Genomic DNA, 26,398 nt, shown 5'->3' on the forward strand with positions numbered 1-26,398 from the left:
CTGACGGCACTGACCCCCTACGGGAGAAAAAGTATTGATGTACGTAAACTATAATAGTCTCCGGGCCATGTGAGTTTGCTGAAAGCGCCATTTAGGAAAATATGAAAACCAGCTAAATATTCTAGCTGGATGGTCGAGAGGTTATTACAGTGGTAGATGGAAGTGGAAAAAACTGTAACTGTACTAAGAGTAGTTTCACTTTTTGATAAAACCATTTCTAAAATGTGTAACCTTGAAATGATCTCGTTTACCTAAATGAATGTAGATGTGAGGAATACTTTTCAAAATCATTTTTAATCTAGTCCTGAACAAAATGACACATGATTTACTTTTCCAAGGGTGGGATCACAGTTATGCATACTACCAGAGTGCCATACTTGGTAACCTCACCAGCCCGGAAATTATAAGAAACACCATAACAGAATAAAGAAAAGTAACGGGTAAAATTTAATGTAAGTAGTGAATGCCGTATCAATTGCAGTCTCTTCCTAAAGCAACTAAACAAAAGTTACGAATTGCTACAGAGAAAACCACCAATATTGCGCCGTGCTTTTCAGTGAAAGCATTAAAGGAAACTTGCCACCAATTGCCAAAGCACTCATAATGTGTAGATACACTATGAATCCGGATTCATACAAAATACATCGGTGGTTTGCCCACACTCCTACACCAATAGAGAAAGAGTAATGATTGAGGACAATTCCACATTTACAACGACGGCACAAAGCAAGTGGCTGATTCATACGGACGTCTGTGAGTAATCCAAGTGAGCGACAGTTTCAAGAACAAATCACTTTTCACATGCTGAAACAAAAGAAAAATGTTCGAATAATTCAGTATAGGAGTGATGAAAAAATCCACAACTTTTGAGTATATAAAAAGCCACCCATTTTCCTTTGGTCTTAATAGACGTCTGAGGAGGATGCATATCAGGAAAAGAGCCAGACAAAGCCGACTTTGTTCATCAGAAAGAAAGAACAAACTTGAACTTCGAGGAAAGGGAGCCACAGCAAGGACCTGCAACACCCAAGACTGAATTAAAGGATTGTGCTTAGATTATTCACAGATTATGGAGTACGGGAAAGGATTCCCAAACTTTCAGCCATCCATTTGATAACTGATAAATAAAAGGATAGTTATATTATCTTTACATGCTTAAACTTTTCTCTTTTTTCCAGACTACCCTGTAAGGACGACGTCTAACTGGAACGTAACAAGTTTCAACCTTCCCGATAAGGACAAAGTAGTCCTTGCAGCGAAGCAAAACCACTCCGGAACAACTTTTCGTGCCAGGGTGTTTCATGATGGAGATGATGTTTATAATGCAACATGTAGTATGGCAATCAGTAGATGGGATGCTGTCATCATATCAAGAGAGGTAAATAAGAAATGATATTTTTTTTAGTATAAATGTACACAATGAACTAAGATTTTTCTGGAACATGACAAAGGGCTATGATTTTGCACAAAGATTCCAGAGGTGATATTCCAATTCATCGAAAAAGAGTAAACGTGTCAGAACTCACACACACACACACATTATATATAATATAAAATAATATATATATATATATATATATATATATATATATAAAGTTTTTTTTTTATTTTTTGCCACTTTCGGTCCTATTCGGACCCTTTACTGAGGCAAACTGATTTTACAAAGAACACCATAGTCAAAAGAAGGCTTAATATACAAACTGACACTACCAGATTAGCCATAAGGGCGATTTTCACTCTACAAAGAGGAGTCGCCATAGGCTAGCCACACCTTGAAGGATACCCGCAGTAAACAAGTGATTCTTCCAGAAAACAGTACATTTTGAAAACAACACGGGAGCATATACAATTTAATATCATGAATTTTTACACAAATTTTTCCAACAAAAATTATTATTAATGAAAAGACGAAAGAAAATATAAATATATATATATATATATATATATATATATATTATATATATATATATCTATATATATATATATATATATATATAATATAATCGCTTCTAACGACTTGTGAAGCAAAGAGCATCTGTGATATTTAACTACTCATGTGCTTCTGCACTTTATCTTACACAATACACCATCCTCCCTTATAATTCAGGGAAGTGTTCCAACTCTTCTGGTGGTCAGAAAATCCCAGCTAATATATATATATATATATATATATATATATATAATATATATATATATAAATCAAGTAATTACAGATAAAAGTAAATAGCAAAAATAAATAATAAAATAAATAAAGGAGGCACTGTTCTGAAGTGACCCATTAAGCCAAGGAACCCTTCAGACCTTAAATGATCATGGCACTGATCTATGATATAGACCAAGGATTAAGAGCATTGGTTACGTGGTCATTATTCGACATCAGAAAACAAAGGATGTGGACACAACGAACGCGATAAGGCGTAAGCAAGTGAGCAACAACGATCAAATTAAAGCTCTTCACTTGATGTGAATACACAGGAAGCAGCCATACAAAACAAAGCAAAGAATTGTGAGGTCACAATGGTCAATCCCTTGGACATTTCTGCCTTTGTTGAATTAAAATATTTACGCCATTTTACCCCCTGGAAGGTTCCAAGGGAGGCTAACCGAATATCTAGCTGGCAAAGTCTCTGTCTTTGGCAAGTTTAATTGATGGGGTATGTGTTTTACTCTAAAAGCAAACGATTGCAGTTGCTTGAGGTGATTGTTGTAAAACTGCCAATGCCTTTCATTTCTAATAAATACAAATACTGGTTAAGGACTTAGGGAGCCTCTGAAACCAGCATACGTTGGTAATGAAGATCCAGAGGCATCTCACAAGCATCTACAAGCATGCTCTCAGTGGGAGATGACTTGAATACTCCTGCGGCTGATCTTACTCCACCATGAAGAATTGAATTAAGCATTTTAGGGTTATTAGGCTTTGCCGAGCTGTACACCTTACACCCATATGTCAATTTTGAAACAACTAAGGGTTTTTACAGCCTCAACATTTGAGTTCGGTCTACACTCCACGAAGTATGGGGCACAACTTCCAGCACGTTTATTGCTTTCAACAATTTGTTTTAAAATATTTCAGATGTGGGATCCAAGTTAGCTCTCTATCAAAATCAACCAAAGCAACCTAACTTCACCAACACATGGAGTTTTCTGCTCATGTATGAATAGGTCTGGATCAGGATGGAATCGTTTAAGTGACAAAAAATGAATGGTTACTGTTTTACTAAATGAAAACCTAAAACCATTCGTCTCAGCCCACTTTACTATATTATCAATGCACAGCTGAAAGCAGCTTTGAGCCACTTCCAGCCTTGTTGCTGCAAACGATATCGATATCGAAGGGGATATGTTACATCTAGCCAATTTTTCACCATACCCTATTGATGCCACACCATGGTTGAATACATCTGACACTTTTGCTCCAACCTGAACCTGAAATAACCTATTTCTTTTTTTTTTTTTTTTTTTTTTTTTAAAGCCTTGATAAAAAGAGTCAAATTGTCTCTCAGGTTAAATTCATAAAGGACCCTCAGAATGCAATACTTCCATGTTGTATCATAAGCCTCTCAAAATTTAAGAAAACAGTGACGTGGTGCTGCTTGTTAGCAAAAGCTTCACATACCGACGACTCCGTTAGCACCAACACATCGAAAACCACACAGAGCAGGCGACAGATATTTACATTTTAAGCACCACATCAAAAGTGTAACCATTTTCTCTATGATCCTAAACAGACATGATGTCAGCGCAATGGGACAACAATTCTTTATCTAGAAAGGGTCATTCCCTGGTTTTACCAATGGCAGTAATTTTAACAACTCCCTTAGCTTAAGGAAGACACGTTCTCGAAAATATAAGGCTTAATGTGAAAAATCTAGTATTTTTTGGAGTATGCTTCGTCATTAAATATGTTATATCATCCAGTCCAAGAGCTGATTTAATAAACTTAATTAAGGCTGATTCAAACTCACGCGTCATAAAAGATACACTGTAGTGTTCATTTCTTCATGTATTAAAATAAATTTCAACTTGATCCCTTTGCCTTCTTTAAGCTGAATTGGGTCATAGGTTTTTGCGACATTAGCAAACTCATTTGCAACTACCGGGATCTGCTACTTCACTATCATTAATCGTGATAACTGGGGTTGACAAGGAGTAAATTTGCCTGCTATTTATCTAGCTCTTCCAAGCTAAGGTCAAGGGCATTTCTGAATCTAGTCAAGATATGAATATTGTTCAAGATTCCTTTCCTGCCTTCTTAATTTCCATGTGGAAATGAGCTCTTGCCTTTTGAAAATCAACAAGGTAATACTCACATTATTGTCTTCATTATCTGGTACAGCTGATCTCATAGTTCTAAGAGTTTCCTGGCGTTTACAAGTCCACCAGGTGTCATAACACCTAGGTTACTGACTCCGTGTCCACCAGGGAACTAACTGCTCGGCGGATAAATATGCCTGAGGTAAGAACTGAAAGATTGAACGAATAGGAGTGACTCTTATTCATTTATATAGTTTATTTGAATGAATAATGCAGCCAAATTTCAAAAAATTGTAATTCAAGGATTTAAAATGAGCTGAAAAGCTTTGATTTGATCGCTCTCTCTAGTTCACTTCTTTCGGTGTAACAGTGTGTGACACCTAAAATATCCAGCAAACACAAATAAGAAGAAAGTCACATCAATCAAGTAAACCATAATTCTGAGGATGGGTTTTTAGATACAAAGGTCATTTCTATTTCAAGAGAATGGCAACTATCTCAAAAATGATTATCTTCCAGAAAACAAAGATTTATTGTCTTCAATACATGTTATTTGAAACATAGACCAATAATTCAGAAGATGTTAGCAACATACATGTAACTTAATGAGAAGAATAATCTGCAGCAATGTCGTTGTACGTCTTGTCTTCTTCAAAAACTACTTTCTCTTTACAGTGGATTGAGCAGCCGAACTACTCTGATCAATGCCGAGGTGCTAACTTTCCTGAAACTCCGCAGAAGCCAAAAAGTCGCAGCCTTCTTGTAATGAGCGACGCCCCTACAGACTGGCAGTTATTTGCACTGCCCTTCAAGAATAGTAAGTCATTTTCCTTCAATGTTTTCCTCAGGAATTAGTGTGTTAGTGACTGCAATAGAATAGATTTCAAAGAATTCAGAAATATAGCTGCTGAATTTTTATTCTTCTTAACTACCATATGAATAAAACTCTTATACTTTACCTGGGTTATTATGAATATATCATAGCTTTCCAATTATGCTGATCATTTATAAAGATCTTAGTAACCCCCAACAGTGCCTCGTTAGACGAATGGATTTCGCGCTCGGGTACCAATCCGGTGGTCCGAAGTTCGATTCTCGGCTCGGCCAACGCGGAATCGGAGGAATTTATTTCTGGTGATAGAAATTCATTTCTCGATATAATGTGGTTCGGATTCCACAATAAGCTGTAGGTCCTGTTGCTAGGTAACCAATTGGTTCCTAGCCACGTAAAAATATATAATCCTTTGGGCCAGCCCTAGGAGAGCTGTTAATCAGCTCAGTGGTCTGGTTAAACTAAGATATACCTAACTTAAGTAACCCACAATGCGTTCAAAGTTATTTTAATCCGGTAAACTCTCCAATATCTCTTCCTCTATCGAATGAATAATTTTGATAATATTTATGAAATGTTTACCATTCTGCAGTACCATATTTTTTCTACCGTACCCATGAGTAACAGACATGCTTAGAAATCTAATAAAACAGGATCGAGATGAAAATATTTTCTTTAAATGAAAATACTACTTTGGATGTCATGCGTCAAGTCAGAATGACCAGACTTCATGTGTCTAGGTCGAACTGTTTTCTCCAACAGTATGTCACCAACATTCCAAGATCGAGAATCTGAAAAGTATCTTTAAGTAGACAGTTAATACTGTCCTGAAACAAAATCAATTTGTACAAAACCTGCCACAATCTCCCCAAGTAATTGGGATTAAAATATAAATAGGAGAAAATAGATTTAGGGGACAAGGAAATCTTTTAGCAAAATTTGTCATGCATTCGTTCAAAAACAGGGGAGGGTAATTTTTGGTAGGCAAGAGCTGAATAGAAGAAAAGAAATGAGAAAAACTCACTGATGTCTTTCAACTTCCCTGTCTCTATACGTAAACAAGCCCTCCGCCCCAACACCATCCCGTGACGCAGAACGGTCAACTAGCGACTAGAGACCAAATTATCTGCTAAGGTCACCAACGCATACTGGACCGTTGGGAATTCGCCCCAGTTCCCACAGGATAATCCGGGAATTCATTCCTCTGTAATGTTGGGAGTCTTTTACATATACTTTACTAATTAATTAGTCTAAGTAAGATGATATTACCTGTGCTGGAGATAGTTTGACTGAAACCGACTTAATTTCATTTCCTAAACAAAATCAGCATAACTGAATTATTTTTTGGTAGTTCCACACGAAATACCGTTATATGTGCAACTAGCCAAAACTGATAAACAAATCTTATAGTAGCTTAAAAAGTAATAAGTACCAAAAACCTATTCACGTATAAAAGTTTCATCGTCAAAATCTATGATTTTTCAAATGTTCAGAATTATCAACGGCTCTTCAAATGAACTCTCTTTCTCAGGTGAGATCAAACGAACATCTGACGGGAGTGCTGTTTCTTTCGATCTTCCAGCAAGAGAAGCTGTCTTCATTCTGTATCACCCAGAAGACAGAACCAAGCCACATTTTGAATTATCTCTCTCTGTGAATAATGAGCTCATTTACCTGCTCAATTTCACCAGCAGACCCAATTATGAATGGAATACCGTTGCTATATATGAAGATGTTAGTAACTCGTATCATATGTGGGATAATATTTGATTTACTTGAGCTGGAATAGTTACGACTAACAGTATTTGTATCACTGCTGTTGCTCGTTGTGTGTGTTATATTCATGTTCTATATACCGCTTCTTTCTCGATCTCATCAGTTTTTTGCGTATTTTTTGTATTTTATTATTTCATTAAAATCTTCTCTTAGATTTAATCTTTTTCTGAATTTTGCAGAGATGATTTGAATATGTTTATCTCTGAACCGTTTCACATATCAAACAAATTAAGATTTAAAATATCCTTTGCATTATAGACACAAGAATATATACACTGTACCACATATTTTGTTAAAGTTATTTTTATTTTTCAGTGGATTAATCCAAGATTGTCTAGTATTCCTAAGTTCACCATTCCCATGGAATCAAGATCATTACAAGGAAGGCGCATCAATGTGTCTAGTGAGGTTCCAATCCAGTGGCAAATGTTTTATCTGCCACTAGAACCAGGTAAGCCATGTGCTGAATTTCTCTCTCTCTCCCTCCACAATAGCAAAGTATTACCATTATACTTTTCAACTAATCAATCTGTTTACCGTAGGGTAAGACTTGCATCTGGACTATATGTTATGACGCAACAACTAAGCTATTCCCTATTGCTAGTTTTAAATAGCAAAGGGCAACGCAATAATATACAATGACAAGAGAATCTGGAAGACGTCTTTTCAGCTGCATATTCATAAAATAAGTTTTATCGCACGCTACTTTTCCCATTTGCTTCAGGAATATTTTGCCAAACCACAGAATATTCTTATTTAGCAAAATATTAAAATTGGAATGCAATCTATTACCAGGAAAGAGAAACCCACTACAACCGAAGCAGTTACGAGATATGAATCATTTGCTGAGGCGGTTTTCGCCATTATCGGTATGGCAGTTTCTACAAACAAAAATAGTTTTCTAAAGTGTATAATGCTGTATGATACTTTCAGCCACGGTCCATGAAACTCTTAGCTGCGGCCCATGAAACTCAGCCATGGTCTGGTGGTGTGGCCTCAGCCACCGTCCAGTGGTGGCCTGTGGTTATGGTACCTAGTATTACGGTACCAGAAGTAGGATTATGGCTACCTTTAACCTTAAATAAAGTAAAAACTCCTGAGGCTAGAAGCTGCAAGTATGTTTGGTGATTGGAGGGTGGATGAACAACATAACAATTTGCAGTCCTAGATCTAACCTCAATAGTTCTTAAGATCTGGGGGCGGTCAGACAGACAAAGCCATCTCAATTGTTTTCTTTTACAGAAAACTAATAAAAAGCACGACATTCCTGATCTTTTCTTGCAAGTGTATTGTCTCTGGAACTTTGGGAAGCAGTGGGTTTTGTGAAGTTTCATGGGAAATTGTATTTATAGAGCATATCTAAACAGTGCTCTCAGACCCACCGTTCGTGCCTCAAATGTTTACTGAACTCAACGTTTGTTTTCGTTTTCGTAATTAGAAAAACTGAACACTTTCTTATATCAACCTTATTGGCAGTTGAATGTGATCTTCGTTTGCATTTCAAGTAACAAAACTTGTTTATTGACGGGTTTGTGGTCTTATTTGCCCATGTAAAGAGGAAATGTAACTGCATAATTATGTAGGTCATCAAAAAATACAAAATATAAAAGTGGCAAAGCATCGAAGACCAAGGGATTAATAATGTCATAACTACTTTACGATCAACGTGTCTCTTCACTCTCATTATAATATCCATATCAGATTTAAAGTAATTTCTTTATTCCTAATGATTTATTATTTCAAATAAAAACCTTATGACCTCACAATTCACTTTACTCATAATTCTGATGTATAATAATATCAAAGAAACATAAATGTATTCTGGTTACTAAGAGGCTTTATCATTTCTTCCAGAAAACGAAGTCGAGAGCACGGCAGAAGGAGAAATAAAAGATTGTGCCTTTTTCTGTGTACTGACCATCGTCATCAGCTGTCTCTACGTGCTGACGTTAATTGCTGCAGCCCTGTACATTTATCACCTGAAGGCATCGGCTACACGCTCTCAGGGTAGGTTGCCATTCATTCCACAAAATTTAACACTGCAAAAATTATTTACAGCTAAATTAAGCACTTTCATTTTTATTAAGTCTGATAAGATAGAATATACAGCAAGTAAATCTGTATAGTACTTTAGAGAAGGTGTGAGTAAGAGGCTGCGTCTACAAACTTACTAATTCATTCAAACAACAAACAGACAGGTCAATAGCTCTTGTGAGTGGAAATGTAAATCCTGACACGAGACGAAAAAGACAGCGGTCATAGTACAATCAACTGTGTTTGGTGGAGGATGGAAAGATGTAGTACATAAATCAATATACAAGACACGAATGAAGTTACGATGCATATAGCTGGAATGCTGACGTTGTAATGCTTGTGCTATAAATGATACATTTAACATAACATTAATATGAATGAAAGTATATGTACAAAGGATGCATAACATCTACTGTGCTTCTTTTGCGTGTGCGCACTTGATGTGTTCGTCAGAGATGCTCGTTGTGAGATCAGCCTGCCAAGTAAGATGGACAGTGTGTGTGGGTCAGTGTGGAACTCTACAGGACTCAACACCCCCACCCCCTCCATTGGTCGATGTATGGGAGGTATGCTGGCTTTAGGCAGTCGATGGAGACCCAGGTAGTTCTGCCGCCAACTGTCATCCAGTAGGTCTTGTGTCTTCTCTGGATGACACGGTATTATCCCGAATAGCCTGGGGACAGGGGGTTCTGTGTGTGTCTACCTGTATGAACACATATTTTGCATTTTGCAGTTCACTGGAGACTTCCACTTTTCTGGCTATGTGGTAAGTCATCTTGACCAGCATTATTTCTTCTAATGCTTTGTGGTTGTCAGATGGGGATGCTGGGCTCATTGGATGTTAGTAAACGTCTGCCAGCATGTTGAGGATTGGTCGTACAGGGATTCTGTATGACCGTGTGTTGTGACATTCTCAGGCCAAGCAAGACATAAGGTAACGCCGTTCTCCAACTCCCGCCTTGACATCTCGCAGTGAATGATGATTTCAACAACTGGTGTAGCCTTTCAATGATGCTGTAAGCTTCTGGGTTGTAGGCTGTCATGTGTCTTATTTTTGTCCCCAAACTATCTGCAAGGTCATTTTATATGGTGGACATGAAGTTGGCCTCCCCTGTCGCTAATAATGATCTGCAGGACTCCAAGTCTGTTACCATTCAATGAGAGCTTGCACACAACTCTCCACCATCTGTTCCACAACAGTATTCCTTTGGGTCACCTGGTATTTCTGTTGATGATGGTGAAAGGGTATCTGTACCTCTTTGAGGGGGTAGAGGTCCCACTATGTCGACGTGGATGTGGGTGAATCAGCAGTGTGTTGTGTGGAACTCTCCTACATGACTTGTTATTTTTTACGTCTGCCACAGAAGGCATTCTCCCGTCCAGTTATTTGTGTGTTTTTTCATTCCCCACTGGATTAACTGATCTGCTAAAATTTGGGCGGTTGCTCAGCCTGATAGTTGAGACAGGTTGTGGGCTAGGTTGAAAGCCTTTCTTCTGAGGCCTTCTGACAGGTAGGGACAAGGGTCCCCAGCACCTGTTTCCCAGGCGATGTAGTTTCTCCGTTGTTGATTGACAGGTCGCTCAATGTAAAGGTGGGGTTGTCCCGCCGCAGTTGCTGTAGGTCCATGTTATCTCTTTGCACCTCTGCTATTATGGGATAGGCTATCCTGAACTGAACGTTGTTGACGGAATTTATCAAAAGTGGAGGGGGGAACTTTCCATTTCTATATGGTGCTGGATGTTGTGTTTTGTTGGTTCAGTTAAGTCCTGCTGCAGGTCGTCTGGGAAGACCTTTTGGCACTCTTGTAGAAGTCAGCATATATCTGGCAGTGCGTAGATGCTGCAAAAAGGCCTGTTACTCGTCTTTGCGGTTGTGATAACAATATGGCGGTGGATTTTATGCACAGCTGTCATTGGGATTAGTTGCTCTGATGCTATGCCCACTAGCATGTCACGTTCTTTTAGGAAGTGTGCTCCTAAAACTACTATCGTCACATCTGCCGTGATGAAGGTCCAACTGTAGTCTTTCCAGTTGAATGACATTCATATTTAGCTTCCTGTACATCTTGAGTGGTGCTCCACTGGCAGTGGATACATGGAAGTTGTTGGGTGAGGAGGGGTCGAGTTGTTTGTGTGGGCTGGTTGGCACAAATGATTTGCATGCCCTGGTGTTGATGAAGAATTCTGTTTGCAACTTTACGCCCCAGAGGAAGAAATACATGGAGTCCTTGTGTTTGTATCTGGAAGAAAGACAGCAGTAAGCAAGCGCAGCTTCTCTTACAAGGCAACCAGTCTGCTCACATGTGATGTTTACTTGTTTGGGTCGAACTCTTGCATGTTTTTTTAAAACAGGCATCCTATGTTATATTTGCGGGCTTTTTTTCCAAATCTCCAGTGAATGAAGCATATTCTCTCTGGTCGTCTTTCATCTGTCTGGTGTTCCCCTTGATGAACTATCTGGGGAAGCTCTGCTTGTGGATGGTGGTTGCCAGTCCCCCTGGGTCACTGTTGGATTCTGTGTTGGTTGACTTCTGAGACCGTCGTGCTGCTGCTCCTATGGGTGGTTAGGTGGGCTCTGCTGTCTTGTGGGCCATGTGTTCTGTGTTAACCAATTTTAGGAATTTATCGATGGGCATGGTGGAGGCATTGGGCATGGCCACAATGGTTTGTCAGGACTGTTTTGTGAGGCGGACCTCTCTAACAAGGTGCAGCGTTGACTCGGGTTGGCTATCTGTGTGAGGTAATGTTTTAAGCTGCCACAATTGCTTGTAGACATGCGATGGCCACTTGTTTCCTATGGCTGTCCCCATGTTCAGAAATTTTTTGTCTCTGAGGGTAGCTGACATACTCAAGGATGACTTCAGCTGATCCTTCAGTGATCTGCAGTGATGGTTTGAAGTTCTGTGAGCCATCCTGCGACTTGCTTGAAAAAGTTGTCTGGCAGGAATTCGACGATGGCGTCTGCTCTGTGCTGCGGAGGTAATTTTCTCCAGTCAGAATATTGTTTCCGCCCTGAAGACCTAAGCTTCTGGGTTGTGGGGTGTGAATGGGGGCAGACATATGGAGGCGGCAGCAGTGTCGCTGGAGAGGCTGGTGTTATTGGTGCCAGTTGGGCTGCTCATCTCCGTGGTCACCAATAGCCAGGTTAATAGCTCTTGTTTATGGAAATGTAGTGCCTGACACGAGGTGAACAAAGCAGACTTCAGACTACAATCAACTGTGTTTGTTGGAGGATAGAAAGATGTACATAAATCAGTATACAACACACGAATGAAGTTATGATACATAAAGCTGGAATGCTGACATTTTAATGCTTGTGTTAAGAATGATACATTTAAAAACACTAACATGAATGAAAATATATACATATACAAGGGATGCGTGACATGTGCTGCGTTTCTTGTATGTGTGTGCTTGGCGCGTATGTCAGATATGTTTGTTGTGGGTAGTACAGTATAACCGCATACTCAATTTTATATACTCCGACTAACAGAATTCTAGCACTGATAATTACGAAAACGCAGACGATTCTAGTACAACTAATGCTTGAAAAATAAGTTTGTCTCAATGTTTCCACTCAGGTACAGACACTCAAGAGGGTCAGTCGGAAATAGAACGAAAGAAATCTGGAAATTATGAGGAACCCATTTACGAAAACGATGGAAATAATGGAGAACCTGCAAACACGAATGCTGGACATTATATGGAGCACATGCACAAGAGACATGGAAACTTTCAGGAACCAGTCTTCACGAACGGAGAAGACGAAGAAGAACACATTTATGAAGAAGTCGACACCATGCAAGGACAGTATTCCGCTAGCATTGAACACCAGATCTGCTACACACGTGTACCAAAAATCACGCAGGTTGGACGAGGCCACCAGCGTACTGAAGTCGATACATTCGGATATATGATTCCTGCGCACAAACCAGGCAACAGAGACCAACGCTATTAAAACTATGATTTAGGGTGTCATCAATTTCCTTAAGACAAGCTGACTGAGATGAATTGAACTGAATTGAATATAAAATCTACACCAGACAGACAGACTGATGTTAGCAAATTGCATTTTACTTTATTTAGATGGAAGAGATTATCAACAGAACTTTCCTCCTAAACTTAGGGAGACTGTGACACTAACTGAACTTTCCTACGAAAGTAGACGAGGCTGTTTATTATTAACTGAATTTTTCTGCTGAAGTGGAGAAGAATGACGTTTGCTCGCTGAAAAAAAAAAATAAATATAACTAACTAACTTCATACCGGCAAAGAAAATGGCCTTTTCATATTTTATTTCGCTGGTCGCGTGGTAGAGAATAATACTACAAAACAGGATTTTATCATTCCTGACTTTGGAATCAGTTGCAATTACACTGCCCACAGCAAGTGGAAATCACACTGAATTCAGCACCTAAAGGTTAAGTAAGTCCGAAGCAATCATATAGGAGTTTGAATAATCATAACATTTCTGAAACGGTGTATAAACTCTAATAATAATAATAATAATAATAATAATAATAATGATAGACAAAATGGTAATGAAGAACAGTAGGAGAAGGAAAACAAACCTAAGCATGGCATGGATAGACTATAAGAAAGCCTTCGACATGATACCACACACATGGCTAATAGAATGCCTGAAAATATATGGGGCAGAGGAAAACCCCATCAGCTTCCTCAAATATACAATGCGCAACTGGAATACAATACATACAAGCTCTGGAATAAGACTAGCAGAGGTTAATATCAGGAGAGGGATCTTCCAGGGCGACACACTGTCCCCACTACTCTTCGTAGTAGCCATGATTCCCATGACAAAAATATTACAGAAGATGGATGCCGGGTACCAACTCAAGAAAAGAGGCAACAGAATCAACCATCTGATGTTCATGGACGACATCAAGCTGTATGGTAAGAGCATCAAGGAAATAGATACCCTAATCCAGACTGTAAGGATTGTATCTGGGGACATCAGGATGGAGTTTGGAATAGAAAAATGCGCCTTAGTCAACATACAAAAGGGCAAAGTAACGAGAACTGAAGGGATAAAGCTACCAGATGGGAGCAACATCAAACACACAGATGAGACAGGATACAAATACCTGGGAATAATGGAAGGAGGGGATATATAACACCAAGAGATGAAGGACACGATCAGGAAAGAATATATGCCGAGACCCAAGGCGATACTCAAGTCAAAACTCAACGCCGGAAACATGATAAAAGCCATAAACACATGGGCAGTGACAGTAATCAGATACAGCGCAGGAATAGTGGAATGGACGAAGGCAGAACTCCGCAGCATAGATCAGAAAACCAGGAAACATATGACAATACACAAAGCACTACACCCAAGAGCAAATACGGACAGACTATACATAACACGAAAGAAAGGAGGGAGAGGACTACTAAGTATAGAGGACTGCGTCAACATCGAAAACAGAGCACTGGGGCAATATCTGAAAACCAGTGAAGACGAGTGGCTAAAGAGTGCATGGGAAGAAGGACTAATAAAAGTAGACGAAGACCCAGAAATATACAGAGACAGGAGAATGACAGACAGAACAGAGGACTGGCACAATAAACCAATGCACGGACAATACATGAGACAGACTAAAGAACTAGCCAGCGATGACACATGGCAATGGCTACAGAGGGGAGAGCTAAAGAAGGAAACTGAAGGAATGATAACAGCGGCACAAGATCAGGCCCTAAGAACCAGATATGTTCAAAGAACGATAGACGGAAATAACATCTCTCCCATATGAAGGAAGTGCAATACGAAAAATGAAACCATAAACCACATAGCAAGTGAATGCCCGGCACTTGCACAGAACCAGTACAAAAAGAGGCATGATTCAGTGGCAAAAGCCCTCCACTGGAGCCTGTGCAAGAAACATCAGCTACCTTGCAGTAATAAGTGGTACGAGCACCAACCTGAGGGAGTGATAGAAAACGATCAGGCAAAGATCCTCTGGGACTATGGTATCAGGACGGATAGGGTGATACGTGCAAACAGACCAGACGTGATGTTGATTGACAAAGTCAAGAAGAAAGTATCACTCATTGATGTCGCAATACCATTGGACACCAGAGTTGAAGAGAAAGAGAGGGAAAAAATGGATAAGTATCAAGATCTGAAAATAGAAATAAGAAGGATATGGGATATGCCAGTGGAAATCGTACCCATAATCATAGAAGCACTAGGCACGATCCCAAGATCCCTGAAAAGGAATCTAGAAAAACTAGAAGCTGAAGTAGCTCCAGGACTCATACAGAAGAGTGTGATCCTAGAAACGGCACACACAGTAACGAGAGTGATAGACTCCTAAGGAGGCAGTATGCAACCCGGAACCCCACACTATAAATACCACCCAGTCGAATTGGAGAACTGTGATAGAGCAAAAAAAAAAAAAAAAAAAAAAAAAAATAATAATAATAAAAACATTATTTGATTGGTAATGTCTATATCAACATACCAAATGAAGAAAAGTTTCATAGTACATAAAGCTCCCACAAATGTTTGAGTTATGTATAGTAAGTCCAGAAGGCTTGCCTTTTTCTTCTTGCACTTTTCCAATATGGTCTTCACTTTGAGATATTTTGTTAAAAACAAAGTAATTTTTGTTCGATAATGGAATAGCTTTAATTTTCTTGCAGACTCATTCCCTTGCAAAGTAGAGGTTTGGTAAAATAAAAAATGCGTGAATGAATTTTGCAAGAACATATTAGTGACTTTCTCGGAGCAATTATCCATTTTTTTCCTTTATATAATTTCAAGGTACCATTACCCGATGCTTCAATTGTATTCATGACGGCATCATCTAACCGTGATCTCTTTCAAGTTTGGTGTCTTTAAATTTATTAATATCAAAAGGTGTGAGAACTTGGCAGTGCCAAATTCATGTTCCCTCCCAGTTAAGGCTGCATATTAGCTGTCATTTAACATTTTTAAGTTGCTTTACCAACCACTATTATTATATAATAAATATCTAATGTATTTACTACAAAATAATAACCATTATTTTTAAGCCAAAATATATAACAATAATAATAGTAATTTAGATTCAACTATCGTTATTACTTCCCAAAAATTGTGTATTTCCAACGCACGTGTAATTATGTGCTGATTCACAATATTACTGTTATTATTATTATTTTTGTAACCTACTATCATTAATTATACTGATATGTATGTTTATTACTACTGTTATTAATAAATACTCACAATATTCAAAGGATGAAAAATAAGAAAAAAACCAGTGTACAGTTTTGTAAATACAAGAATTCCTTCAAAAAGTGAATATACTGAACTCTCGAGGCTGCACGATTCTCCCTCACAATCTAGAATCTTAGAAGAAAAACTTCTGGCGAAGTAAAAACAAAAACACGCGATGCGGTTTACGAAAATCGGAACCGGACGTTCGCATGAACAAAGACTTCCTTTTTTGTAAACAACTTCGCTTGTGTCTTTGTTTTTACTGTTGGTGGTTTTTCCTCTCATTCAGATTGTAAAGAAGAATCCTACAGATTCTCGAAAGCTCTGTGTCTCTATTCACTTTCAAATATAGACGTAGTTACACAACTGGATTTTTTTTTTTTTTTTTTAAACTCATGGGTATCATGAATATTATCTTTTAATATATTAGTAAGAATTGAAAGTATCTGTTGCTTTCACTTTTTAAATGTATTTGTAGTTACACAACTGTGAATTTCCAACTATTTAATATTAACTACTATCACAGCCCCCGCGTTTTAACGGCCATTATCATTGTTGCTGTTAAGTAAATGTGTATTACAGTTATTATGATTAAGTTCAGACGTACATGTTTTGGAAGGGTTATCGACCTTTTTTAACTGAACGAAAATGTGAATTATTTTTATTGGCTATAACTCGTATTAATGGCAAGGGGTTTCACTATACATATTACTGAACCCTTTTGGGCACTTTGTGTATGCATCGTCTACTGATGCTGCGCCTCTCCCAAGATGAGAGAGAGAGAGTTTGTTTAGCAGATACCGAATCAGCAGTGCAAAGATAAGGAATATAGCTCACCTCATAGTTTCTAAACTGTCCCGGGGAGGCAACAAATGAAGTTAAGGCCTGGAAGGAATCTGAAGGGGGGAATCCTTCCCAAGAGCTTCCGGTTACATATTGAATCTTAGTAAGTATCAACGAAGGAAACCAGGATCTCACTGGTTTCCTTCGTTGATGCCGTTAGTGATTTTGTTACTCTGATTTATACTATGATGGTCATTTGCTTAGTTTTATATGAATGTGTTATCAATCATGATCCCTAAACATTATAATGTATATTCTCTCTCTTTTAGCTTTAATGTGTCATTTTTTTTTATCTTTTGTCTTTGTGTAATAGTATAATGCATTCCATTGTCTACACATTCATTATCTAAAGATTGATGAGCCATTGGTACTTTATGCCAGGGATCTTCTTTAATTTCTTTGCTAATTAAACAAATTAAATGACTGATGAGTTTCTATTTCTATGAATATCCTAATATTTCAAATCAATCACTATACTGTGAAGCAAAAGTAACCATAAAGTAATATTTGTTAGATAACGCACGAGCTCTTTGCTCAACACAAGGAATATCTGTTATTTTAGAAAGAATATTTCAAAGCACTAAATGATATAAAATGAAACTAACCCAGGTTCCTGTAGTGGACGAAACGATAAGGAACTGTATCGAATTTTTCATAAACTAAATAGTTATTAATCCAGAGCCACTAGTTCCAGTATCAGAAATAACCCAATTAATGCCAATTAATATTAAAAAAACTTCTAATACATGTGAATATAAAAGTGAGTAAACAAACAAGCATTCAAAAAGGTTAAGCAGCTGACTTTTAGAATATGTATCTTATACGGAGGCGGCGAGTAAGAGACAGGTTCAAGCTATTCTGATTTATTGACACAAAATCTGTGACAGGTCAAGAACTCTTGCGAGGGGAAAAGTGGAATTTGGCATTAGAGGAAAACAGAGGGAAGTCTATAAATAGTCAGATGTGTTTTCTCACATCTATATACAAATTAGGATGAGGTTCCAAATACATATGGTTGGAAAGCTTGTAATGATTTACATACAATAGTAATTAGATTACTGACAAGGACGTAAGGTATATTCTTAAAAATTAAAAAGAGATCCCTTGAATCGGGAGTGCCGGATCTGTGTTTTCTGAGTCTTGGTGTGTCTAGATTAGTTTTGAAGCGAGGGTGGCCTGAGGGTCCGTCAACAGCTCTGGACCTCACAGTATCCCCCTGCCCACCCCCCACCCCAAAAGTCTATGGGAGTAGGTCGTAGTCTGGGATATAAGCTCGTTTTAATCTGTCAGTGGAGACCCAGGTGATTTTCCTGCACGCTGTCAGTTTATATGCTTTCTCTCTGTGCTGTAATATGCAGTGTGGTCCCGAGTAGGCTGGAGAGGTGGGGGGCTTGTATTCTTATGAATGAATACTTCGCTGTTTTAAAGTCTTCGGGGACATATTCTTTTCTTGCTATGATGTCTGATGTCTTCGCCGGTATGATGTTTTCCAATACTCTACAGACATCTGGAAGAGTCGCGGACTCTGTCGTGTCTTGAAAAACATCTGCTGGTATTGTCAACACTTGGCCGTAGAGTGCTTCTGCTGGCAATGTGTCGACACCTGGTGGCGGGTGCTGATTTGAGGGAGCTATGCAGCCCCTTCTCCATGACATTTGCTTCTGGGTTGTATGCTGTTGTGTGAATGAGTTTTGTCCTGAGGCTGGTGGCAAGGGAGCCCCATATTGTGGTGGTGAAGTTAGCTTCTCTGTCGCTTGTTCTGTATTATGGTACTCAATGCCTGCTGACCCAGTCTAATAGTGCTTTCACACAACTCTCTGCTGCCTTACTGGTATTGCTTCTGGCCATCTGGTGTTCCTGTCAATGATCGTGAAGAGGCAAGAGGTACCTGTACCCCTAGGAGAATGGCAGGCGTCCCATGATGTTGTGGATGTGGGCCAGTTGTCTGGAACTCTCCTATCCCTGTCTCTGTGTGCCTCATATTTTTTATGTTTGGCTTGGGAGGCTTCTCTTGCCCACTTTCTGATGTACGCTTTCATTCTCCACCAAACGTATCACTCTGACAAGGTTTGGTCAGTGGATCTGCCTGATGAGTCGGACCGGTTGTGAGTCAGGTTAAAGGCTTTCTTTCCCAACGGTAGGTATGGGTGAGGGCATCTGGTACTCATTGTGCAGGCGATGGTCATCTTTCCATCACTGATGGACAGGTCACTGCTATTTTGGGGTATGATATCCTGATCTGGAGGATGTTGATGGAGTTTCGGGGAAGGGCATCTGCCATGTTGTTGGAAGAGCCCTTTAAGTATCTGATAGTGCAAGAATGTTCTGCTATCGATGATAGGTGGCACTGCTGTCTTGCTGACCCCATCTCAGCTTTTGGTGAAAGCTTGTACCAGCAATTGGTGGTCCATCTGCATCACGAATTGTTGTGCTTCCAGCACATGTTGGAAATGGAAGATGGCTCTGTGGTGCCAATAACTCTTGGCCAAACATGAAGTACTTTTATTCTGTTGGCGATAACTTCTTGCTGAAGAATGCCAACAGGCGACGGCCATTGTCTGTGTCTTGTTCGAGTACTGTACCCATTGCTGTGCTACTCATGTCTGTTGTTAGGGTGAGGGACCTATATGGTAAAGGAATTGTAGAAATGACCACCACAAGACGGATCTGAGTGAATCCTATTAGAACATTATTGCTGCTATGCTTGCTTCGGACAGGTCTGCCTTTAGATTTCGGCAAGATAATTCTCTTAATATACCTGGTTGGAATAACTTGGTTAAAGATCTGTATACATATCACAAGAAATGTTTTTACTGTGGAGGCAAAATGGTAGCCCAAGGGAAGGACACTCTACATTTCTATGAGACAGGCGAGAGTGCAGTTCAAACTTTCTCTTAAACACTGCAGGTTAAATGAAAAACAACTAAGAGCTGATGCAATGTCTAGAAACTTAGAATCCAGTGATTATCCTTGTCTTTGGAAAGATATCCAGTCCTTAAATCCCAAAACTAAAAAGCTATCACAGAGAGTAGGGGAAGCAGTTGGTGACGAGGCTATCACAAGTATTCGGGGAAATCACTTCAACAATATCTTGAATTGCATAATTGATCAAGATTCCCGAAGGGATGTAGATAACCTCCTTACTGATAACATTCAATTTCATTTTGCAGATTGTATTATGCCAGGTAACATCATAAACAGCCTTCCTAATAATAAATCGCCCAGTTGTGATGGTCTTCCTACAGAGGCTTTCAAATTCTGCCATCCGATAATTTACATTTTACTAGCTGCCCTATTCAATGCGTGCATAATTCACCAGTTTCTTCCAGACTCCCTACTCATAGTTCACTTGATACCATTGATTAAAAACAAGCTGAAGGATGCAGCTGAACCTGGCAACTACCAGCCGATTGCAATTATAACAATTGCATCAAAGATACACGAGTTGGTTCTTCTAGTGAGACTTCTCCCCTTTCTACACACCACTGACAACCCTTTGGATTTAAAGGAAACCACTCAACTGACACATGCATCTACATACTGAAAGAATTGCTGAACTATTACCTATCATCAGCCTCTCCTGTTTCCCTTTGTTTTGTGGATTTGAGAAAAGCATTTGACAGAGTGAACTACCTGAAGCTGCATAAAAGAGGCACACCTCTATATTCAATTGGCATTTTATATAGCTGGTTCTTCACACAGCAATTCTGTGTCAAATGGGGTAATGTATTATATTACACCTTCGGCTCTCTAAACAGGCTTCGGCAAGGGGGCATTCTCTCCCCATATCTGTTTCATATGTACACAGATACCTTGAATGTCAAACTGAACTCACTCCCAATCAGATACACTGTCAACGAAACAACTATAAACAACCTCTGTTACGCCGATGATTTGGTTCTGATTTCCCCTTCAGTGCAAGGTCTCCAGTGACTCATCGGGCACTTGCCGCCAATATGCAGAGGAATTTGATATCCTATACAACGAAACCGAGACCCAGAAGCGTCATAAACGATGAGCAACTGGCAACATGATTGCAAGGAGGTTTGCCTTCTGTCACCGAGACGTGAAACTGGTGCTCTTCCGCTTGTATTGCTACAGTATTTATGGGTGTTCCCTCTGGATGAACTATACCTGAAAGGCCATGAGACGTATCACTGTTGTGCACAATGACATTTTGAGACGCCACACAAACACTCCTTGCTATCAATCCACCACACAGATGTTCATGCAAAACCCCCTGAACAACTTGAAGACTGTAAGGTGAACAATGTCCAATCTGTTAACTAGAGTGAGAAACAGCAGCAATTCACTCATACAAAGCATCCTAAGAAGTGAAGCAAGAAGATTATGTTAATTGTGGGAAAGGACTTAATATCTGTATTGGCAAGGTGTCACATGCTGAATCTGTTATTATCATTATATTATTATTATATTTATTGTTGATATTTAATTTTTCATTATTACTGTGAATACAATCAAGTTAAAGTTATTCTACATTCAATTTTCGTATGTAGCCCTCTGGACCTGACTACTGTAACACCTTAGGTCTCTAGCTGAAATTTAATTTATATAATCTGTGCACTAATTACTATAACTCTCAATACATTTTTTTTTCTCTCCAATATTATTATTGTTATTACCAGTATTATGATTACTATCCTTTATATTACCTCAGCCATTGTGTGGAGAATGCCGTTTATTCATTTTATTGTGCACTGGGAGTCCTTTAGTGACTATGTGGTGCTTTGTGGGTTTGGTCAGGTCATGCTGCAGGTTGTCCTTAAATACCTCTGGGAAATCTTGGAGGAGGCAACTTATCTCTGATGCTGAAGTCAGTGTGAATGGTGCTATGGGGGTGGGTTGTGGGATCAGCTGCTGTTTTGCTATGTCTATCATCATGTCTTGTGCTTTTAGGAAGTCTGCTCATAGAAGTGCAATTGTTATGTCTACTGTGACAAATGTCCAGTTATACAACAGTTTCATAGTCCTTTTCCTGTATATTTTCAGTGGGGTTCTGCTGGCAGTGGAAACCTGTAGGGTGCTGGGGGTTGGATTGAGGTGTTGTGCGGTTTGGCTGGCACAAATGATTTGAATGCGCCAGTGTCGACCAAGAACTCCACATTTGATGTCTCACCTATGATGAAAAAACATGTCGTCTTTTTGCCTGTGCCTGGAAGAAAGAGAGGGAAAGCAAGAGCTGTCTCTCTTAGGAGGCAAGCAGTCTGCCCACCGGTGTCGTTTATTTTGTCGGGTGACCCTTTTGCAAGTTTTTTGACATGTGGCAATCATCTTCAAACTTTCGGGCTTCACTCCCAAATCTCCAGTGGCAGAAACAAATCTCTTTAGGACATTCTTCTGTTTTGGGTTTGTATTTTGGTTTGTTTTTCCACCTGGAGCTTTGATATCTGGATTGCTGTCCGTCTCTGTCAGTTTGCTGCTGTGGCTATGTCGACTTGTGGGCCAGATGGAAGCTTAGACTATTTTCAGGAAATCATCGAGGTCCATGATTGATGTGTTGGGAATGGCTGTGACAGTTTGGTGGGGTAATTTTGTAAACAGGACCTCTCTCACAAGGTCTGTGGTGAGGATCGTAACTAGCCACCATAGAGGCTTTTAGATGTGTGACAGTTGCTGGTCTCCTATTGCTGTCCCTACATTGTCTAGGAATTTCATATCTCTGAGAGTGGGTAGTATGCTGAAAGACGACATTAGTTGGACCTTCAGCATTTCATAGGTGATGGTTGTCTTTTGGTCAATGAGCCATTCTGCGATCAGTTTAAGATGTCACCTGGCAGGAACTCAAGGATGCTATTGTTTGTTTTGTTTGTATGGTGTTTTTAAGTTGCATGGAACCAGTGGTTATTCAGCAACGGGACCAGCGGCTTTACGTGACTTCCGAACCACGTCAAGAGTGAACTTCTATCACCAGAAATACATTCTCTCACCCCTCAGTGGAATGCCCAAGATGCGAACATGCGGCCACCGAGGTGGCACGACAACACCATATCAACCACGCCACTGAGGCGCTTCAAGGATGGTACTGGCTCTGCAGGAAGGAGATCTTCTCAGACCTGAAAATGGTCTCGGCTCTGAAGGGTGGTGTAGGTAAATGTAAGAAACATTCAGTATGATATATGAACGTTTATGTGTATGTATTGCATTCTTATAATTCATGTCCATTTATATACCTCCCTATGTATTTACTGTATGTTATTCTCATATGTATCATGTACGATATGTAATGACCAAATCTCCCCTGTCTGGCAGTAATGTTTCGCCAGTACGACACCCTCTGTATTCCTTGCTTGCACATAATTTGCACCTCTGTGATTTTGTTTACTTCACTTAGAAATTAAGAACTTACTTTTCAAGAAGAATTTTCTGCAAGCACATCTTCCGTCGCCATTAATCATCGATGCTATCATCTGTTTGCTGCCTTCGCCCAGCGTGTTATTGTGGATTTATTGTGCTGCAAGTGTATAGTGATCATTGGTTAATGAGTGAAATGTTGCGCAAAGTGTCTTGCTGTTCTTGTGTCTATTTGTGCATTTCCCCTAAACTTTCATGACATGCAAAACCCTTTCTGCTGCCCTCAGTGAGAGCGGATACCCATACATCCGGTTCCCATCATTGCTTCCAGGTTACTGACTGTCCATCTGTCGCTATGGCTATGCAAAGCCGACACGCGCATACACATGTACACACTCCTTGCTGATCCAATAACTTTTATTTAAACTTTTGTTTTAAAAAGAGGAATTAATATGTGTCATTCATTTATATTACACGTAATGGATGAGCTAGAAGAATTTATCAGCCAGCCAAAAGACACCACTGACCAAGGATTGCTAGATGCCAGTAGTGTGGGAGCGTATGCCCGCAGAGGTAACACCGTAGGAGAGGAGTTCGCCAGGATGACACCACCCTCCTCCCCTTATCCACCACTCCTTCACCCTCAATATTAGCCCCTCCCCTCCACTCAACCAACTGTGGCAGATTTCCTTCAGTTTATCAAGTTCTTAGAAAAATCTTGCTGGTATGAAGAAAAGATGTCGTGAAGATGAAGAAAGAATAAAAGAAAGATGTGAAGAAGACAGAAGAACACAAGAGGAGTTACGCGGAAGGGAGGAAAATATGCGCAGAGATGAGGAAAATGCAAGATTTACAGCCCTTATCCAGGCGCTCTCGTCTGCCCAACCTTTCCACTCAGAAAGCCCCATACCAGGTACAGAGATGGGTACTTCCTCCAATCAACCTTCTCTTTGCCCACCTCTAAAAGCGACTGGGCAAATGCCGCCCCCGCTTAAAGCTGATGCAACATTCCAAATGTTTAGGGAATGGATATGCTGGTGGAATGATTATGCCATTATTGTGGATCTTTTCAAGTTTCCTAGGGAGAAATAAATGATCCAGTTGCAGATGTGCTTAGCCCTTGAAACTCAATGTGTATTGGAGCACATGTTACAAATCCCACCTTCCACAGATAAGTCTGTGGACGAAGTGTTGGATGCCCTGCAGTCTCACATAAAGGGTTTACGCAATGAAGTTCTTTGCCACAGGGAATTGCTTAGTTGCAAACTGATGGAAGAATCTATTGCATATTTTTACGTATGGGAATGCAGCTGCATGCGAGGAGACCCAGTTGAAAATGATAATTTTGATGGGCATTCAAGATGCAGAGTTAGTGCAGAAAATAATCTCCTTTGGCACTGCCTCCTCATTACAAGATGTCGTTACAACTTGTCGGTCATATGAAGCAGCTAAGAACCTTCCGAGAGGCCAGGGATGCTGGCGCATCCTTCATTTCACATTCCTAGATAGTTAAATACATTAAAAGAGATGAGTCCTTTGTTAAAAGAAACTGGAATAAAAATCCATAAGACTGTCATTGTGAAAAGAGTGAGAATCTTAGAAGGCCTGAAGTCCTTTCTCAGGAGTCACATAGCTGAGGCAGTGGGTAGACCAAGAAAGTATTTACTTAAATTGGCACGTGAACTAGAAACAAAAAGGGGAAAGAAGAGAAGTTCTAGTGCTGTATATCGTGAGTTGAACAGATCTGGTATCAAGCCATTCATGTTATCAGCAAGCCCAACATCACTCAGTAACAGAGAGAAGACCATGCATGGTTTTGTGGTTCATTTCTTAATGGTTTGGATGAAGCTGACTTTCTCCATGTTGTTGCACGAGATGAATTCTTCATTTACACAGTCAGGAAGCCCCACCTAATCAGTTGTGTGCTGTTTCTGCCTACAAAATGGGTAAAAAGAAAAGGGCAAGTGAGACCTTACCTTCAAAATCGAATTTGGCACCTGCTACTTTATGCCAGTCCCGCCCTCGACAGCATGGCCCTAATGAGTGCCCTGCAAAAGCTTTGCCTGCCTTGGTTATTGGTCCAGGACAATTAAATGCTGTGCCAGCAAAGACCAGTGCCGCCTTTGCCACCGCATTAGCCACTTTGATAAGTGTTGCAGAGAGAAGAAGAAGAACCAGTGTTGCAGAGAGAAGAAGAACCATCAGGATGGATCTCCAAGCACCAGTGCTGCCCATGCCAACTCCAGCAAGACCCAACATGCACGTCAGAACAGCTGTCGTCGTTTAGGATACCCTCCTTCCACAGCCCCCAAGACACCCCAACCCATCTGTGTCTCTCTGTCATATGGCGACATTAACTCTCGTCTACAGATGTTACCAGACACAGGTGCTGATGTCACTGTTATTGACCAGCAACACCTAGAGAGTTTAGGCATTTCCAGGAGCAGCCTTCTACCTCCTCTGCCGATTACAACGTTTACTGCGGATGGGTCCAAAATGGCGCCTGCTCTTGGTGTGTTTCAGCTACTCTCACCTTAGGCAAGCAGTCTTTTTCTGCTAGGATTCATGTCCATGAGAACATCCAGACTCCGCTTCTGTCTTTTGCACATTGTCAAAAGTTGGAAAAAATATCTGCAAATTTTCCTAAGCCCATTGCTGAAATTAGATATGTCAATACATGCAACGAACTACCTATTTCAGCCACCACATCGCCTTGGGATGCCAAGGAATATTTCCTCCAAGAATTTTCAGATGTATTGGTTTCTAAAGAAGACTTAAGTCAGCGCCTCTCAAGCCTATGGTTGGTTCTCCCATGTGGATTCATCTCAAGGATGGTGCTGTGCCCTTCGCCATTCACACCCCAAGACAGATTCCCCTTGCCTGCAGGGACCAGGTCAAGGAGGAGCTTGACTCTATGGTATCCCAGGGAATAATCAAGCCCGCTGGAGATGACCCTTCGGAATGGTGTCACCCTCTCGTTGTTGTCACTAAGAACATCACAGGAGTATGCATCACCGTTGACCTCTTCAAGATGAATAGCCAAGTTTCCCGCCCAGCCCACCCTTCACCACTATTTGTAGTGAGGACCAGAAGGCTTGGTTTTTTGCTACAGCTGATGCCCT

At 40.0% G+C, this 26,398-nt stretch overlaps 1 protein-coding gene across 1 annotated transcript in view; it reads left to right on the forward strand.

The window, feature by feature from the left end:
- LOC135212709 (uncharacterized) overlaps positions 1 to 16,611 on the forward strand; it is a 17,971-nt gene extending 1,360 nt beyond the window's left edge. Inside the window, exons 2-7 of the mRNA XM_064246400.1 lie at positions 1,179 to 1,378; positions 4,933 to 5,074; positions 6,621 to 6,823; positions 7,181 to 7,316; positions 8,720 to 8,872; positions 12,481 to 16,611. Coding sequence (XP_064102470.1) covers positions 1,179 to 1,378; positions 4,933 to 5,074; positions 6,621 to 6,823; positions 7,181 to 7,316; positions 8,720 to 8,872; positions 12,481 to 12,857 — 1,211 coding nt within the window. The 3' untranslated portion in view covers positions 12,858 to 16,611. The remainder of the gene's footprint in view (positions 1 to 1,178; positions 1,379 to 4,932; positions 5,075 to 6,620; positions 6,824 to 7,180; positions 7,317 to 8,719; positions 8,873 to 12,480) is intronic.
- The last annotated feature ends 9,787 nt before the right edge of the window (positions 16,612 to 26,398 follow it).

Source organism: Macrobrachium nipponense, chromosome 41 (assembly GCF_015104395.2).
Source record: "Macrobrachium nipponense isolate FS-2020 chromosome 41, ASM1510439v2, whole genome shotgun sequence".
Classification (NCBI taxonomy): Eukaryota; Metazoa; Arthropoda; class Malacostraca; order Decapoda; family Palaemonidae; genus Macrobrachium; species Macrobrachium nipponense.